At 36.0% G+C, this 17,587-nt stretch overlaps 1 protein-coding gene across 5 annotated transcripts in view; it reads left to right on the forward strand.

Annotated features, from left to right (window-relative positions):
• STXBP5 (syntaxin binding protein 5) overlaps positions 1-17,278 on the forward strand; it is a 116,978-nt gene extending 99,700 nt beyond the window's left edge. For 4 of the 5 annotated variants that reach the window (XM_050893450.1, XM_050893445.1, XM_050893446.1 and 1 more), the window contains 7 exons: positions 361-411; positions 4,562-4,801; positions 6,291-6,660; positions 9,251-9,416; positions 10,233-10,344; positions 13,194-13,414; positions 14,127-17,278. In XM_050893450.1, coding sequence (XP_050749407.1) covers positions 361-411; positions 4,562-4,801; positions 6,291-6,660; positions 9,251-9,416; positions 10,233-10,344; positions 13,194-13,414; positions 14,127-14,168 — 1,202 coding nt within the window. In that variant the 3' untranslated portion in view covers positions 14,169-17,278. The remainder of the gene's footprint in view (positions 1-360; positions 412-4,561; positions 4,802-6,290; positions 6,661-9,250; positions 9,417-10,232; positions 10,345-13,193; positions 13,415-14,126) is intronic. The other variant, XM_050893448.1, reaches the window with a different exon arrangement.
• The last annotated feature ends 309 nt before the right edge of the window (positions 17,279-17,587 follow it).

The following is a 17,587-nucleotide window of genomic DNA, read 5'->3' on the forward strand; positions in this document are numbered from 1 at the left end:
AACTTCAGTGCGCATTCTTGCAATAACCAAAAGTCTATTCTGTCCTCTCACCTGAGGAGATAAAACTTGAGGTTGAGCCAAAGCAAAATTCATCCAATCCATCAAGTTCTGCCTGAAGCCTGAGGAGAAATGAAGCTTGGCAAAAATCATAAAATGCTGTATTTGGTGATTTTGGTGTCTTCCGTGTTTTACTTTGCACCCCTCCCTTGTGGAAGTGAGGCTCTGCTTTAGTAGAAATCCTGTTAAGTACTGCAATTAATGTAAAAAACAATGATATATTAAATATTGAGAAAGAAGCAAATAAAGGCCAGCAGAATCATGTTTATTCTTTTTAAAAAAAAGATATACTTCACTTTTCAGCAAAGATGTCCAGGAAGCTAAGTTTGCCAACTGAGTTAAAGCCTGATTTAGGTAAGTTTACATAGTTGATTTTATTTTTACTAAAACTGTTTTACAGAATGCAAGTACATTAAAGTAAGTGTCCTAAATTATGTAAACTATCATGACTTTGTTGCATTTATTTGAAATGTAGAACTAAAATTTTAATTCCATTCTTTTGGGGGGCTGTCAGGCACAAAATGTCATTGCTGTCATCATAAGGTAAGCCTGCAAATCTTGTACATGGCTTATCGCACTTTTGTCATAATTTTTAGGCATCTGTCACTCAATCAGTAGTGCTGTGATAGCAAAAGCCTGAATAGGCAGGTAATGTAAGGAAAATGACTGCCTATTTAGAACCATCTGATAGATTTTTAAATTGAAAAATGAAGTATCTTAAGAATAACAGGATATGTTGAGGTCCACTCAACAAATAGTTGGACAGTTTTACAGTTGTTAATTGTCTTATGACCACTCTCTCTAAATGAAGATAATATACAGCTGTTTGGATGGATGACCAGTCTGAGAATTTCATTTTTCTTGAAAAAGCACAGTAACTTTTTATATAAGCAGTTCAGTTGTGAAGTCTGTAATACTAAAGGTCATTATATTGCATAACTAAAACAGCATACAAATGAGTAGATTTATGATTTTTTTTTTTTAGTACTTTGCCAGCTTGTAGATCAGATCCAGCTCCCCTGCCTTGTTCTCTAAAGATGATGGGGGACAGCTGTAGACTTATAGCAGTAGATGCAGCCTTGAATGTGAAAGCTGCCTTCTGCCTGCCGTAGCTCGCTCTCCCTCCTGCAGCAGAATCGCTACCACAACCCCAGCAGAAGGCAGACCAGGATCAGACTGGCAGCTGCAGAACTGTGTATTTGACAACTGTTGCTGTCGGCAAGGAAAGAGTCCATGGCACTGGGATATCCTGAAACAGAGCTGGACCACCCTGATTTACAATTTACAATTACAGCTTGCTCCACTCAGAGAAATGTGAAGTTGGAAGGAACCCTCAGAGATCCTTTAATCCATTGCTATGGCAAGGATCCAGACGTCTGACAATTTAACCTCTCATCTATTCATGAGCCTCCAATAAATAAGTTTTTAGAAAAATCCCAGACAGAAAGTTCCAATGTTTTATAGCCAGTTAGACAAATTTCCTGTTATTTAATCAGTCTTCTTGCTACCATATTAACTTTTTCTTGCCCTTTCCACAATGAACAGGGATAGCAAGTGCTCCCTATCTTTTTGTTAGCCATCTTTTATGCTGTTGAAAGCTGTCATTGTGTATCTAATCTTCATTTTTGCAGATTTTTTTTTTTTTTTACAAAATTCAGTTCCTTCTCCTTTTTTAGGTTATGCTGTCTAAATCTAGGATGGCTTCTGTTAATCTCTGGACTTGGAATTTTTCCTCATCTTTCTAATACTCTTGTGCCCAGAACAAGAGGGATTTAACTGTGGCCTTGTTGGCACGAAAGAGCAGAAAAATTTGATTTGTCTTTTCAATCTGTTTCTGTTCTGCCTTACTATGTTTACTAGTGGTTTAGGGATGATTTCAGTTTAGGGTGAATTTTATCATGCTTTGCAAACTGAAACACATTTGTACTTAAATATTATCCAATTCATTCTAATTGTACTGTTGGTTTACTCCCAGTTCTTTGATAGCAATAAGTACTTAGAAGTCATCTTTTTTTTTAATGAAGACTGGAGAAAAGAGAATGCTGCAATTCTTTCAGCATTTTCCAATCCTGAGTTTCAGTATTTTCTACATCATTTAATGTTTGCTGTTCTTTCTACTGAAATAATGGAAATTTTTTTGTCATCTCACTTCTGGTATACTCATAAAATAGTTTGTACCGTCCAAGTTGTAATAGCCTTTGACTGGTTTTGCTTGACTTTGCACGTGTGTGGATATCTGCGCTTAGATGGCTCATTTTGTTCTGTGTAAAATTATTCTAGATTTTCAGGTCTGTAAATAACTTAAGCAATTATAATCTTTTCTTATTTTACTTCTATCTTTTCTCCTAGTGGGATAGCTTTTGCATAGTGTTCTTCAAAGATTGTTGGCTTGCTTGTATTTTTTTGTCACTTATGTGGCCATATCTGCTGGCTCTAGGAGACAGCTGAAATGCCTTTCTCCCAAGTTCATTATCCTTATCGGTTTCTCTCCTTTCTTTCCATGGATTCTTGAAACCTACTCTTCTGTGATCTCATTCTTTCAGATTACTTTTCTGTCTTTAGATCTTTAACCTACCCCTTTTCCTCCCTAAGTAGTCAAAACAAAGTTTAAAGTATGTGCTTCTGTATTTATCCTCCACTTTTTCTAAAACAGCAGTTATCTTGAACGTACTTTAGTCTGCATTATACCATTGCTTTTCAATGTAATCCAGATGATTAAGGTACCATTGCCATTAGGTCCTATCCTTTGGTTTAGTTGCTCAAGAACCTCATCTTTCCGTCCTTCTGATGAAGTGGTGTGTAGTGGGTCATCACACTGTTGTTCCTTCCTCTTCATCTGAAACTAATCCATTAACAAACCATAGATTCTTCCTTGACTTCAGGATAAATAATATGCACTAAAGCAGTTAAACTCTTTACCGTCAGTTCTCTCTTCTGAATGAGTTGTCCACTCTCCACAATGCCCGTATTGTCTGGCAAGTTAATTTTTATGGGGTTTTTCCTGTCCATTCCAGTGCTTCTGGAATTTGTACACATGCTCTTCGAATATTCAACCAGATGCAACTCAACAAATACACATTTAATTTTATGCCTATTGCAGTTACCGTATTAAGCTAGTAAATATTCAAGCCTGAAGAAACAAGCATCTTAAGAGGTTGTGGTCATTAGAAGAATTATAAACACAAATAATTGTTTTCATTGTTTTACTCCAGATTTGATTTTTTTTAAATGTGAAAACTTAGGATGTCAACATCTGAGTGGTTGACCTAGTTTCTTTCTGTAATCCATGTTTTACATTTGACTTAGCTAAAATTTGGCAGGACAATAAATGTTCTGTCCTTGTTGGAATAAGACAGGTATCTCTGAGAAGATTCACTGTTTGTGTTGAGTAGATGTCTGTATTTAGTCAGTCGAAATCTAGTTTGTATGCTTTTCAAATGCATATTAGATGTTCTTTGTAGAAAGGTTTGCAATAATTTAATGAAATCAGCATAGTGATACTTCCAGAAAGTATGTGGTTAAATGTTGCTCTTCAGCTCTTAATCCTGATTTAAAGATGCCAATTGCATCTATACTCTACCCAAAGATCCAAAACAGTAACTTAATTTTTTTAAAAGTCATGATATAAATTGCATGAAACTCTTACTAGTAAGCGTTGTCTTGTGCTAGAATTTTGGAATGATGAGTTAAGAAAGTAAAGCATTAATTCATGAATGCACAGATAAATTCAGACATGCTGACATGTTAAGTATCACCACACATACAGACAGCGCACAGCTAGAATGGAGCAGCATGTTTACTGGTTTGAGCTTTTGTTAATATTAGAATTCATTCTCTGTTCTGAGAACCCTATTTGCTAAGCAGTGAGAAAGATGTCCTGAAAAGTGCCATTTCTGGCACTACACTACAGTATTCAAAATGGAAATCTTCAGCTTTGCATACCAGTGCCAGGTGGCATTTGGTAGCATTTGATGTTTCTCTGACTAAAAGTTTGGGTGTGTGTAAATAGCCTGTTAGACCTCCTCCACTAATGACTCCATTGTGAGTCATTACAGGTTACATGTTATCATGCTGTCTGGATGTCACTGCAGTTCTTAAAGTAAAATAGTTGCATCTTCATAAGGTTATTAAACCATGTTCCATGGAAGCCAATATTTTTAATCTGATCTGATTGGCAGAGAGGTTTGTAATTCAGTTTTTTTTTAAAGGAGGAGTCCTTTTTGATGGTGACTGTTATTCTGTCCCAAGAAGACAAATATGCATAACAATTGTTCATGACAATTACCTAATGGCAACCTCTGCAAAAAAAGATTGGGCTCTTTGTTCAGGATACGGTGTTGAAACCTGGGCTGAAAGGAAATATGACTAAGGAAGAATACAGGAGTAATAATCAAGAGAGTGGTAGTTAGTATATACTTCATGCTAAAGAACAAAAAACAAAATCTGAATTCTTTTAATCTCTGCATTTTGCCATTCTTTTTAATTAATACTGATTTATTTTCAGATGTTAAAGACAACTCTTTCAGTCGATCCCGGAGTTCTAGTGTAACTAGCATTGATAAAGAGTCACGCGAGGCAATTTCAGCTCTTCATTTTTGTGAGACTTTCACAAGAAAGGCTGATACGTCGCCTTCCCCATGCCTGTGGGTTGGGACCACGCTGGGTACAGTGCTTGTCATTGTACTGAACTTACCCCCAGGAGGAGAGCAAAGACTTCTTCAGCCAGTAATTGTTTCTCCTAGTGGTATGTACAAAGCAGATGGGCTAAAGTATACTTGATAAAGTATTCTTGTCGGTTTTTTTAAAAAAAAAAAACTGTTTTTTTCAATTATGAATTAATTAAAAATTAATATATACTCCATTGATCTAGCTACTAAGGTTAACAATCTAGATTGGTTACTTCATTACCAGAGTTTTGAAGTTCCAAAGTTGAAAATATGATCTCATATGATATAAAAATACCGCTTTAACATATACTTGCTGAGAAAAGCATGTTTGCTAACCTTAATGTAGTACCTGGCAATTGTTAAACAGAGGTAGCAGAAGAGATGAGTATTGCAAATGCTCAATTTACTTTTTTTTATTCATGATGTAGAAAACTTTGTTTCCTGCATCATGAAAAGGGAATACAAATTAAGGGTTGTATATTGAACAACTAACTTGAAATATTAGTGATAAAATATTCCTTTGGATTGCTGTGAGAGGTCTTGTATCTTGTTTTTCTGATACACAGCAACTGATTTAGTTGTAATTATGTATTAATGGTTTGCTGAATATGCTGTTTAGGCATAGATCTGGCTTTCCTGCTACCACTGTCTCATGCAGAACATGCTACTGTGCTCCACTTTGCTCGCACAGATGGTATCAGGACATGCAAATTGCAATGCTATTTGATTGAAATAGTGATTAGGAATAGTATGACCTCTAGACCATATATGTGATTTGTGCTTGTCGAGTATGGTATTGACAGCAGTATTCAGATTTGGTAACGTTTGATTGTAAAGGCAAGGCTGCAGACTAGATGGTATGTTTAATCACTGGATCTGCAGTGTAAGCCTTAAAAGATACTGCCATGTATATGATTTCTTTATGTACTTAGCAAATGTTCATGTTTTTACTTACATGTGAATAAATGTGAGTAAAATAAGAAATGTATTAGCTTAAGATCTGGCCTACAGAGACAGTGATTTAAACAGTGGGGAGGGAAAACTTTTCCACTTTCATTTTATGCTAGAGAAGTGGATTCAAGCGTGAACTGCAGAGTTAAAGAAACCCACATGTTGCTTGTTTCTGAACCTGTCTGTATTGAAGAAAAAGGAGGTGCTCACCTTTGACTAATAACATTTATTGTCGCTATTAAGCACACTGTGTACTCCTCAGGAGAGAATGAAATGAGTTGCATTTGTGACACTGAACTTGAATACAAATGTGCATTCCAGCTTGCCTCTCTTAATAAAGGTATGCATTTCCGTTGAAGTTAATGGAGGAGTATGCATACACTTAACCCTTGAAAACTGGTTTAACATTTTCTTGAATATGTATGTGGTTTTGCACATTCTTCATTGGCTTTTAGATGAACATCCAAAAGTTTTGGTATGTCTGTTTTGCTGCAGAGGCAAGCCTAAGTTCTTGTTTCCTTTTCATTGTGCTAGCTTCTTAAAGGAATACTTTGTAGCTTGGAACAACAGTTTAGGAGAACTGTTCTAGAAATGTGCTCAACTTCTTTTTCCTAGGAACCATCCTGAGGCTAAAAGGGGCAATCTTGAGAATGGCTTTTCTGGATACCACAGGATCTTTGGTCCCACCAGCACATGAACCCTGGAGAGAACATAATGTTCCTGAAGATAAAGATGAAAAAGATAAATCAAAGAAGCGACGACCTGTCTCAGTGTCCCCCTCTTCCTCTCAGGAAATCAGTGAAAACCAATATGCAGTGATATGTTCGGAAAAGCAAGCAAAAGTTATCTCACTGCCATCCCAGAACTGTATTTATAAGCAAAACATAACAGAGACTTCTTTTGTTCTTCGTGGAGACATAGTGTCATTGAGTAACAGTATCTGCCTTGCATGTTTCTGTGCCAATGGACATATTATGACTTTTAGGTAAGACCTGTTAGACAGTAACTTAAATATAAAAAGAAAAAATAGTCTTCTGTTAGATAAAAAGTTTCCTTTTCCATAAGAATATGAATTAAAAAAAAATTAAAAATCTACATTCACTCAGTGTTGATGAACCTCTAACACTTGGGCCTGGATAATTTTGATTATGCATTCCTATTAGTTATGCCTTTAATACACGAAAAAGTTTACCAGTTTAGCTCAAGCTACCCTGATTCAACAAATAGTTCCAAATGTGTGATATAGGTCTGCGAGTTGATGAAGTTTGTCTCAAAGGTGAATTTACTCCCTGGTGGAGAAAACTGCCTTGAAGTCAGACCTTCCGCTGGTACCTGACCACAGCTCTGCATATTTTTGTGCAGCTGTTTGCATCACACTCATGCCTCAAGCTTACTGTTTTGTTGTGTAGCTTGCTTATGTCTTAAACTCAGGCTATAAAGGCAAGATTAATTGCTAGCAGCTGTAGTATAGAAATAAGTCATCTAAAGTAAGAGGTTTAACTTACAAGTTTAAACATGAGTAAAAGTAATGTTTGAATGTACTTACATGTCACCTATGTAATTTTAACATGTCCTTTTTCTTGAATATTTCCAAATGCTATTTTATTCTGAACAGCAGTGTGTATATACCTATACCCTTGCACCTACATTTTAGTCATGGCTAATGCTAAGATGAATGTGGAAGACGGCATTATAAAATTATGCCAGTAAAATTCCTAAAAGGTTATTTTTAAGGTTGTGAAAACAAGCTGTCAGCTTGGGAAATTCTTTTAAAAGATACTTCTTCAGGAATTTGTTAGGAATAAAACTAAAGCTGATGCATACTACAATTAAAAAATAAGTTTTGATTGTTAAGTCTGTTAACTCCATTGATGTATAACCCAACGTATATTCTAAACGTATCTACAAAATGGTGCTCACCTTCCAGGACAAGCACTGTTTTTTTCCCTAATTAAAACTGAACTTAATAATGGTTATGTACCATATATTGAAACAAATCCTGTTTTCCTCAGGATTCATTTTGTTTCCTAATGAACTTTGCATAGAGGTAGGTGCTAAATTATAAATACTGAATTGTTACATTGTGTAGGGAAGTTGAACTCCCAAGGATTAACTCCATTTCATAAGCATGAATTGCTGCTGGGAGGTGGACTTAACATGCTTTTTGTGTAAAGTTGTCAGAGCATTGTATCATACCCAAGATGCCCAATACTTATCTACTGATATAAATTTAGATAGGACTTAATGATTCTGTTACAGATTTGTTTCATACTATGAAAATGCTATCATGGGTGTCACGCTTGTCCTATCTGATCTAATGTTTTTGTGTTTTGTCTTGAAGCTGTAAGGATGTTTTATGCTTCCATCAGTCTGAAGCAAAGCAATTCCCTGTTACTAACTCACTCTTAGGAATATTCTTATTTTAGATACATGCATGGCAGAAGTGTCATTTCTGGGTGATGTGCTTACAAGAGAATATTGCTTTTTATTTCTTAACTGTAGAATGTGCCTCCAAAGTCATGTTACCAGTTCTCCTTCCTTTTGTTTGTCATAGATGAAGGCTCCTGCTAAGAGACAATCCACAATCTGGAAAATGCAAGCTTAACATTTAGAAATCTCAGTATCATACAAAAAAAAACCCCAATGCTTACTGTTGCAGTTACTACATCTTTCTTTTTCATTGCTTTTGGCTTCACTTTGTCCCTTTACTGCTTTTTTTAGTTTCTAGAAGTAATAATCTTATGCAAATGGTATCTGCAGCAGAAGCTGCTTAATGTATTGGTACATTTGCAGCTAACATCTTGTGTAAAATATGTTTTTACAAAAATTTCACAGGGGATGTTTTTGAGACAGTGGTTTACTTTGGGTTCTCTTTATCAAGACATCAGGTGTTCAGTCACTTACGTGCATTTATTATTACTTTGAGGGAGAGGAATGTTTGGTAGCAAGAGCATTGTTATAGCCTGAGTGTTCTTCAGTAGCTTGATGCAGTAAGTACTGCAGTTACATGTGCAGAATCAGAAAATACAAGGTAAGCAAACTTTGCTCTAAGAGGACTTCCTCTTAAATATGCAGTCAGACGAAAAGGGTGGACATAATTCATAAGTTTTTTTGAGGCTACTGAATTCTGTTTTCCTTTGAAAGCATACCCCTGCATATTTCTAAGTGTTCTTGAGAATTTTTAGTCAAGGAGAAATTCTTCACCTGAGAGAAGAGGCAGGATGTTTAGTTGTAAACTTTTGGTAGATACTTATCAAAATACTTTGTTAGTAATTACTGAATAATGCTTTAAGTGAATCTGTGATTTACATGCTCAGTATGTATCATTTAAATGATGCTTTTAAATGCATCTGTGATGCAGAAGTTGAAACTTCACTTTTGAGGTGCTACCTTGAAAAATCTCATATTTACGTTTTGAGATTTTGTAATTGCATTAAATGATAACCCTGTTTCTGTGGTACTTATGCAGATGGTGAAGAGAAAAATAACGTATTGCTGTTTAAAAATTAGCTATTTGATCAATAATAGACAATCCTGCTATATTTAACAGGATTTTTTTAATTCTTTTTCTTAAGTTTGCCAAGTTTAAGGCCATTGTTGGATGTATATTACCTGCCACTCACCAATATGCGGATAGCCAGAACATTCTGCTTCACCAATAATGGACAAGCACTCTATCTCGTCTCACCAACTGAAATACAGAGGCTCACCTACAGTCAAGAAACATGTGAAAATCTTCAGGTAATGAATTAAAAAAAAAAAAAAAAATTACTGTTTTCTTAGATATACTCTGAGGTTCTTGGTTCTAGATTTACGATGCTTACAGTAATTAAGTTTGTCATAAAGCTGAGCATTTTGGCTTTCATGCTGTGATTTTTCTCACTGTAGAGTCTGATTCAGGATAAATCACTTCTACTCTTAAATTTTACCGTTTCATCGATCCTCTTGTATGTGAAACAGTTTCTTACTTAATTTCTGTTTTGATCGATAGGAAGTTTCCTTGTTTAACATGTGCAGTTAACAAAACTCCCTTGTTCAATTGATGCTGGTGGAGGTGCATGCTGACGTAAGCAGGGAATGCTAACTCAGGATACTTGAAGGAAGCTATTATGTTTCAGGGGCATTAACAGATTGAAAAGATTCTCAGTCATCCTTCAGCTTGGAAGTTGTATAGAATACTGAAATAGCGGAGATGCAGGCTGTAAGCTCTACTTTGGTACCACACATGAATATGAGTATTTGTAGATACAGTTTCAACAGAACAAAATCAGGAGTGTTGCCCAAGTTGTTGAGGGGCAAATACAGCTTTACTTGAACCCATTTCTTTGCTACTGAATTTCATGAGCTATAAGCTTGCAACTATCAGAACAGATGGTTTGGACAGATTTCTTAATTTTTTTTTTATTTCCTAAGTCGCCTTGCAAAGGCAGATGCCTATTAAAGCATATTCATTTTGAAATTCAGATCCATGAAATAAATCCTTAAAGTGAAAGAATATTCCATTAATTTGTGTGTGAAATAATGTATGCCTTGTTGTGTCTCTTCTTCATTGCAAAGGAAATGTTGGGTGAGCTCTTCACTCCTGTAGAAACACCAGAAGCACCGAACAGGGGGTTCTTTAAAGGACTGTTTGGAGGTGGGGCACAGTCACTTGACAGAGAAGAACTCTGTAAGTCTTTAGTATTCGTTATTTTTCTGGTATTTCTACCCAAGGAGGCCAGTGATCCTTGAGAAATGTATTACCTGTGTTAATAGAACATTACACTTGCAAAGAGGAAAGTAAACAAGGGAATGACAAATACTTTTTCATAGCATTTGTGTTGTACATCTTACCAACAAGGTCAGAAAAGCTTGGTACTGTTTTCTCACAGGCTCCTTTACTTCCTTTATTCAGGATTATAAAACAAGAAATGGGACAACAGATCTTATTTTTATTAATCTTTATGAAGTGTATGGTACTGACCATGATTTTCTTAACGCTGTTAAACGGGCTAGTTCTGGAGAACACTATTCTGGACAGTGAGAAAATTAAAACTCCGTTCTACTTCAGTTCATTTCCTAGATTCTTTTTCCTTGTTTGACTTATGCAGAGATGCTTTAGGAATGAGAGCAAGGACAGAACTGTATGATAGTTCAATTCAGTCCTCTGTTCATAGGACAGTAAAATTCAGATTTGGCAAAGTTTTTATTGCTTTATCATTTTCTCGGGTTTTTGATTACAGCTTTATCTTTTTTACTGTGATGGCATGGAGCATTTTAATATATTTAAGGAAAATAACTTCCACTTATTCAGATATTTGCTAGATGAAACACCATATTATGCAAGTTTATTTGTAAGAAGAACTGTTTCCTTTTTAACATGAAACCTAGCTCTTAAAACAGACAAGGCTCCCTGGCAATCCTTTCTTTTTTATTGGTTCTTTTGATCTGTCCAATAAAAATTAAATTAGTCTTTACTACTTGTGCCTGTACATTTTGAACAAATACCAAATATTTAGAGGTCACTTTCTGCGTTAAAAATTCCATTTGTATTTATATATGTGTAATACTTTGAAAGCTTGATCAAGTATTCTATTAGAGAAACTTCTGTGCACAAATTATATGTTTAATTAGTATGACTGGGACAGGGCAAAACCGCCTTTTCATGGCAACAGAAAAGCACTCTTGTAACCTTAGAAGCTCTCTTTACATCACTTCAAGTTTCCACCATCAAGTTTTGGCTCAGATCTTCAGAAGGAAAATAGCATTGAATGGGAGGAAAAAAAAGCCTAATGAATTGTAACCTGAAAGTGAGTTCAATGACAATTCAAAAGACATCTGAAAATGTCTTTAAAATAGTCATATTTAACATGAGAGTCACAGCAGAATCTGTAATAAGTGAAACGATTTCTCTTTTATTCTTGGGAATTCACAGAAAGATGCTTATAGTGTTAGTTGAAATCTAAATCGTTCTTCCTAGAAGCATAAAATCAAATCAGAAAATCTTGAAATACTGCAACAAATCTTGTTATATCAGTTAATATTGTTTTTCCTAGAGGGTGAAAAAAAGAAAATATTTAAACCATAATTTCATTGTTTAAAAAAACAGTTAAAGATTATTTGGTTTGACTTCAGCATCCAAAAATGTTTTCACCTTCACTCAAATTTTTGTAGAGTATACAATTGTCGTGGTTTAACCCCAGCCAGCAACTAAGCACCACGCAGCCGCTTCCCCCTCTGCCCTCCAAGTGGGGTGGGGAGGAGGAAAGAAAAAAAAAAAAAAAGTAAAACTCGTGGGTTGAGATAAGAACAGTTTAATAACTAAAGTAAAATAAAATACACTACTAACTAAGAATAATAATAATAATAATTGTAATGAAAAGGAATATAACAACAAAAAAAAGAAATAACACCCAAGAAAAGACAAGTGATGCACAATGCAATTGCTCACCACCCACTGACTGATGCCAGAGCAGCGATCCGCCCCTCCCGGCCAACTCCCCCCTGTTTATATACTGGGCATGACGTTCCATGGTATGGAATATCCTTTTGGCTAGTTCAGGTCAGCTGCCCCAGCTCTGCTCCCTCCCAGCTCCTTGCACACCTGCTTGCTGGCAGAGCATGGGAAACTGAAAAGTCCTTGGCTGAAGATAAGCGCTACTTAGCAACAACTAAAACATCAGTGTGTTATCAACATTATTCTCACACTAAATCCAAAACACAGCACTGTACCAGCTACTATGAAAAAAATTAACTCTATCCCAGCTGAAACCAGGACAACAATTCAGCATGAGATTGACATGTCCATTAAGTGTCTAGACTGAACTAGGTGGCTGATGTCCCATTACGAGCAAAGGAGATGTAGTAAGTGCAGTCACTAGAGTCTAGAGAGCTGTTCAGCTGACCATTCGTGGGTGTTTACTTTAGGATGAGCTGATTTGTTCTTACAGCTGTACTGCCTTTTCATGGTTTACGTTACTTTTTTTTTTTTTTTTTTTTTTTACAAAATTTTTACAATGAGAGCATAGACACCTAATCTTCAGGTGTCTGCATCTAAAACTGAACTTCCATCAAAGGAACCTCTGCTGGTGGAGTCATACTGACTGGCTACACCAGCAAAGCACTTTGAGAACTGACCACAGCTTGTATGTTCAAAATTCTCCTGCTTTGTCTGCTGAACTCCCAACTTTCCCTGTGAAGTAAGCTATATTGTTAAAAAACACTTCACCAGCACAAGTCTGATGACCGTGATGCCAGCACTGTTGAGAGAGTTTTAATTTCACACTTGAGCTGTGAAAAGGTTATAATTTTATAACCTGCCCGGAAACTTGGAAATATGTTTGAAAATATCGATTTTATTAAACAGCAATACCTAGTAACATTGAGTAGTGAGTATTGCTTGTAGTCATGCCTATGATTAGGTGTTCAGTGTCCATGCAAAGAAATGACACCTCTTTATAAACTAGTTACATTGATATTTACATAATAATGATAGAAAGCCTTACTGTTCTGTTTTTGCTGCTTTGCAAATGCCTCCAGTTGGAGAATCAGCATCTGGGAAAGCATCAAGGAGTCTTGCCCAGCATATTCCAGGGCCTGGGGGTATTGAAGGTGTCAAAGGAGCAGCATCTGGTGTAGTTGGTGAACTAGCACGAGCCCGGTTGGCACTAGATGAAAGAGGACAGAAACTAGGAGAACTGGAAGAAAAAACTGCAGCTATGCTTTACAGTGCTGATTCTTTCTCAAAACACGCTCATGAGGTGAGTCTGTTACATGTTAAACTGAACATTAAACTGATTCTCTAGCAAATAAATACAAGTTTTGCAAGTAATGGACTTCTGCAAAGGCATGTTAGAGGTATCTAAAGGGAGTGCAATAACATTGATAAAGGACACTTCACTTTTATCTATCAATCATTACTCCTAATAATGTAAACAGCTTTGTCTTGTGGTACATTGGTCTAGAGCATACCCTCTGCCTGAGAGGCATGTAGACTTCCAAAAGTGTGGCTCAGTTCCTATTGCTTAAAGAATTTGTCACTGAGTTAGATAAGAAGAGTAATGCTCTCTGTGAGATTCCTGTGGTTCTTAAGAAAGATCCAATTGTTGTATGCTGTCGTGGCTTAACCCCATGAGTCCAAGTTAATTTTTTTTCCTCGGCAACTACGTAGAATGGCTGTTCTCTTCCATGTTCACGCAGATCTCTTTCCCTCCCCTAAACTCCTGTGCAACCTTCCCATTCTCCCAAAAATGTCTTTTTCTGTTTGAGGCCAGATCATTAGCAGTGATGCTACCATTAGAAAAATCATCATGCTAAACCCTCACTGTTCAGCAATATTGTTGCAGTTCTGAGCAGCCTTACTAAAGTCCCTCTTTCTCACACTGCTTTGTAAGCATATAATTTGTTTGTATCATTGTACTTTTTGGTACATTATAGAAACAGTAATTAGAAATTGTTTTTTGTTTTTTTCAGATGATGTTGAAGTACAAAGATAAGAAGTGGTACCAATTCTGATGACGCTCATCCATTACATCTGTTTAATTTTGTCCTGATGAAAAAATCCTGGTTTTTCATTAATTTTGGCAGGACCATTGCAATTTAAAGGAGTATTCACCATTGGATACTGTTGTTTCCTAGCACAAATCACACACTGTTTTACCTCAGTTGTGGCTTTAACTGAGGAGCTTTATATTTAGAAGAAACACACACAAAAAAACAAACTTGAGTGTTTCTTAGCTGTTGGTTAGCTGAGAGTTGGAACAGAGAAGGTAACTAGAATATGTGGAAAAGAGGGTAAAGGGAAAACGTAGTGTGAGATGGGCAGGGGCAATGCAGGGTCGATCCTGTGTTAATATTTCATATGCCAAAAGTTTTTGTGCTGCCAGTGTTAAACCCTCCTGTGAGGAGAGGCAATAAATCAGGGGTCCAAGAGCTGGAATAAAGTTGTTTGTCTTGCTGGACGGTAGCTGACTTACACTTACCCTCTCTAGGACTCACTATATTTACCATTATTGTTGAAGAAGAGTTGAAGTTTGCTGTCACTTCTTTCATCGGAAAAGCTGGAAGCTTGGAAGATTTCGTGTTGAAAACTGTATACATAGTTGACCTGTGCATAGTCTTTTCTTGGACCCCTGATCTAGTATTCTTGTATTCACATCATATTCCGTGAAGTGCAAAACAAGAGAATACACAATTTTTGCATTAAAAAAGTCAAGTGAATAATATGACTGGAATGTGTCATGCTGGGAGTTTTCATTTGTGTTATGGCCGTGCAATGTGAAATGTGGTAACATCTTCATTGTGGTAAGAATACTTCAACTTCTGTTCAGTTAAATATTTTTTGCCAAAAATAGTTATTGGTTCGGTTTGTATAACATTTTGAATTGGCTGTGGGTTTCATTCATGCTGTGAATTTTTATAAGTGTTTAACAGAATGTATCTTTACAGCCATTAATTAAAATAGTTTTGCTCAAAACTTAAGTTCTAGATGCCCCTTTAGTCCTTTACTATGGAATCAGATAATCTTGGACTCAGGTTTTCAAACAGTTTTACACTCCGTGGAGGTGCTGATGCATGAATGATGGCAAGCATCTAATATTTAATAATTGTCAGTATATTGTTTAGCAAATTTCTAAGTCCTGCTAGTAGAGCTATTTTACAAGTACCTGCCTCAGCCCCACCCAGCACTAAAGGCAGTTGGCCTAAAGTTTGGATTTAGTCTCTAAAGCAGTGTTTTCAATGTGGGCAGTGGTAAGTGTCCACTAAAACTTCAGGAATTGGTGAAATAATGTTCAGTTTGGGTGAGGTAAATAATATAGCTGAGCTAACTTGTTAATGGCTGCTGCACTAAAGCTGTAACAGTGGGAATGACCAGAGCTCTTTTTAAAAGAGAGGAATCCTGAAAATGAATGCTTGCATTTTAAAAATTTATTTAGACTTTTTTCCTCAAAGCAGGAATAGTTACTGACTGGTTTTGTTTTATAAAAGTGAGTACTTAAAAGCTGATAGGTCTACATTGTCTGAAATTAATCATTTGGGTTTGCTTCTCCAAGCATCACATTCTGTGTGTTTTTCTCACACTTTCTGAATGTCCCCAAAGCAAAACCGTGGTTATATTTGTATTGTGAAGTGATGTTGCAGGTACATAGACAAGGCAACCTTACAAAACACTTGAAGGATGCAAAATATTGAAGTTACTGATGGTTCTTAATTCATTTTTTCAAATGAAAGGCAAATATGTTTGGGCTTTGTAGCACAAATTGATAAATTTTCTGATTTTATGTATAGTCACATTTAATTAAAAAAGACAAGTGAATTCTGTTGCCAGTACAAGGCCATGCCATACCATGTCCACTGTTGAAAGAACTTAACAAATGAGAACGTGACAATTTGAACAAGCAGCATTACGATTTCTTGATGGCTCTGTCCCATAGCTACTGAGGCAATGTTAACTCCAGTTACTTAACTCAGCTTGCCATGCAATTTTTGCCTCTGCATGTTAGTTAATTTCTTTTTTAGTGTCTAATGCATATTTAACACCGTTTTGTTAAAAATCCAGGTAGAAGAAAACTCGATAAACTACTATCCATACCATTTCCAAAAATAAAACACCCTAGCTGACACTTGTCCCCTTCCTTATCTCTCATTTATAAATTGAGATGACTGATCATTATTTGACCTGATGAAGATGAACTATATTTCAGAGCAACAGAATCCTGGAAAATAAGTCTGGCCAGGCTCTGGGGGAGAGGATGGCATAAGTACTCTTCAGCAAATCATGGTATCAGTTCAATGGAAGATGACCTTGGCTTGAGAGGAAAGCGTACTTAACTTTCTCATCAAGACACATTTGACAACCACCAGCAAGCAAAAAAATAAGAGGCAATGAGAGACCATCTACCAGTACAAGAAGAGTAGTGGCTTATTTGGTATTGTAGAACTTATCATAGTTGAATCCTTTTTTTGTTGCATATGTTCAGAGCATGCTTCTAGATTTGATGAAATGATTGCTCATGAGATGAATACACAAATGGTTCTTGGTCAATAAAAGGGGCTATGTACAATTTTAGTCTAAAACCTTCCTTTTTCCTTCTCTGTGGAAGGAAGTTGATGTACACACATCATTGCATCTTATTCTGCTATTGGTGGTGCACCTTTTGTACAGCAAGGTATATTGAAATCCTTGGGGGGAAGCACCCCTCGTTTTTTTCGCTAGCATTTTAGTTGTGTGAAACTTTTTTAGAGTGTCTGGAAAACTATAAAATACAATTGAGCTATTACTTTTCTATTTTTTTTGATGGAAGTGTAAGAAACTGCTGCTACCTATCTGTTTATATGTAGTGTGTCTCATTAGGAACTGTTAACTGAAGAAGCTTTTCTTCACCTTAGTCCTGCCAAATTGTAACTTTTGAATGTTGATATGTGTAAATACACGTGTATTCCAAATAAGTCTGAAAGTGTTACACCACAGGCATCTACAGTGATTTGTTCTTCAGCAAACAGTTATAAAACATAGTAATATATAGCTGTGTTCCTTGTCTGTCTCCATGCAAAGATTTTTAGCTGAGGTGGTACTTGCATGGCAGGTGATGTTGGAAAGCTACATCCAAAGGAGGATTTTTGGAAGCAAGTTCATTTCCTTTTTTTCCTTTTTGTTTTCCTTTTTTCTCTTTTCCTTTTTTTTTTTTTTTTTTTGCTGAATTAATGGCACTGATCTTACCTGAACTTTTAAACTTGAATTTTTCCTGCACTTTAATTCAATCATGGTATTTTATTCCTTAACTTTGTTTCTACATCTGTGCAGTTCAGGTTCATTATTTGTATATAAGCACACATGTTCAATAAAGACTTTAGAACAGATTATTTTCAGGCATATTTGCTAATTATGTGACTATCATTTAGAATGTGTGTTTTCTTAGCAAAATATGTATATA

The sequence above is a fragment of the Gymnogyps californianus genome, chromosome 3, assembly GCF_018139145.2.
Source record: "Gymnogyps californianus isolate 813 chromosome 3, ASM1813914v2, whole genome shotgun sequence".
Classification (NCBI taxonomy): domain Eukaryota; kingdom Metazoa; phylum Chordata; class Aves; order Accipitriformes; family Cathartidae; genus Gymnogyps; species Gymnogyps californianus.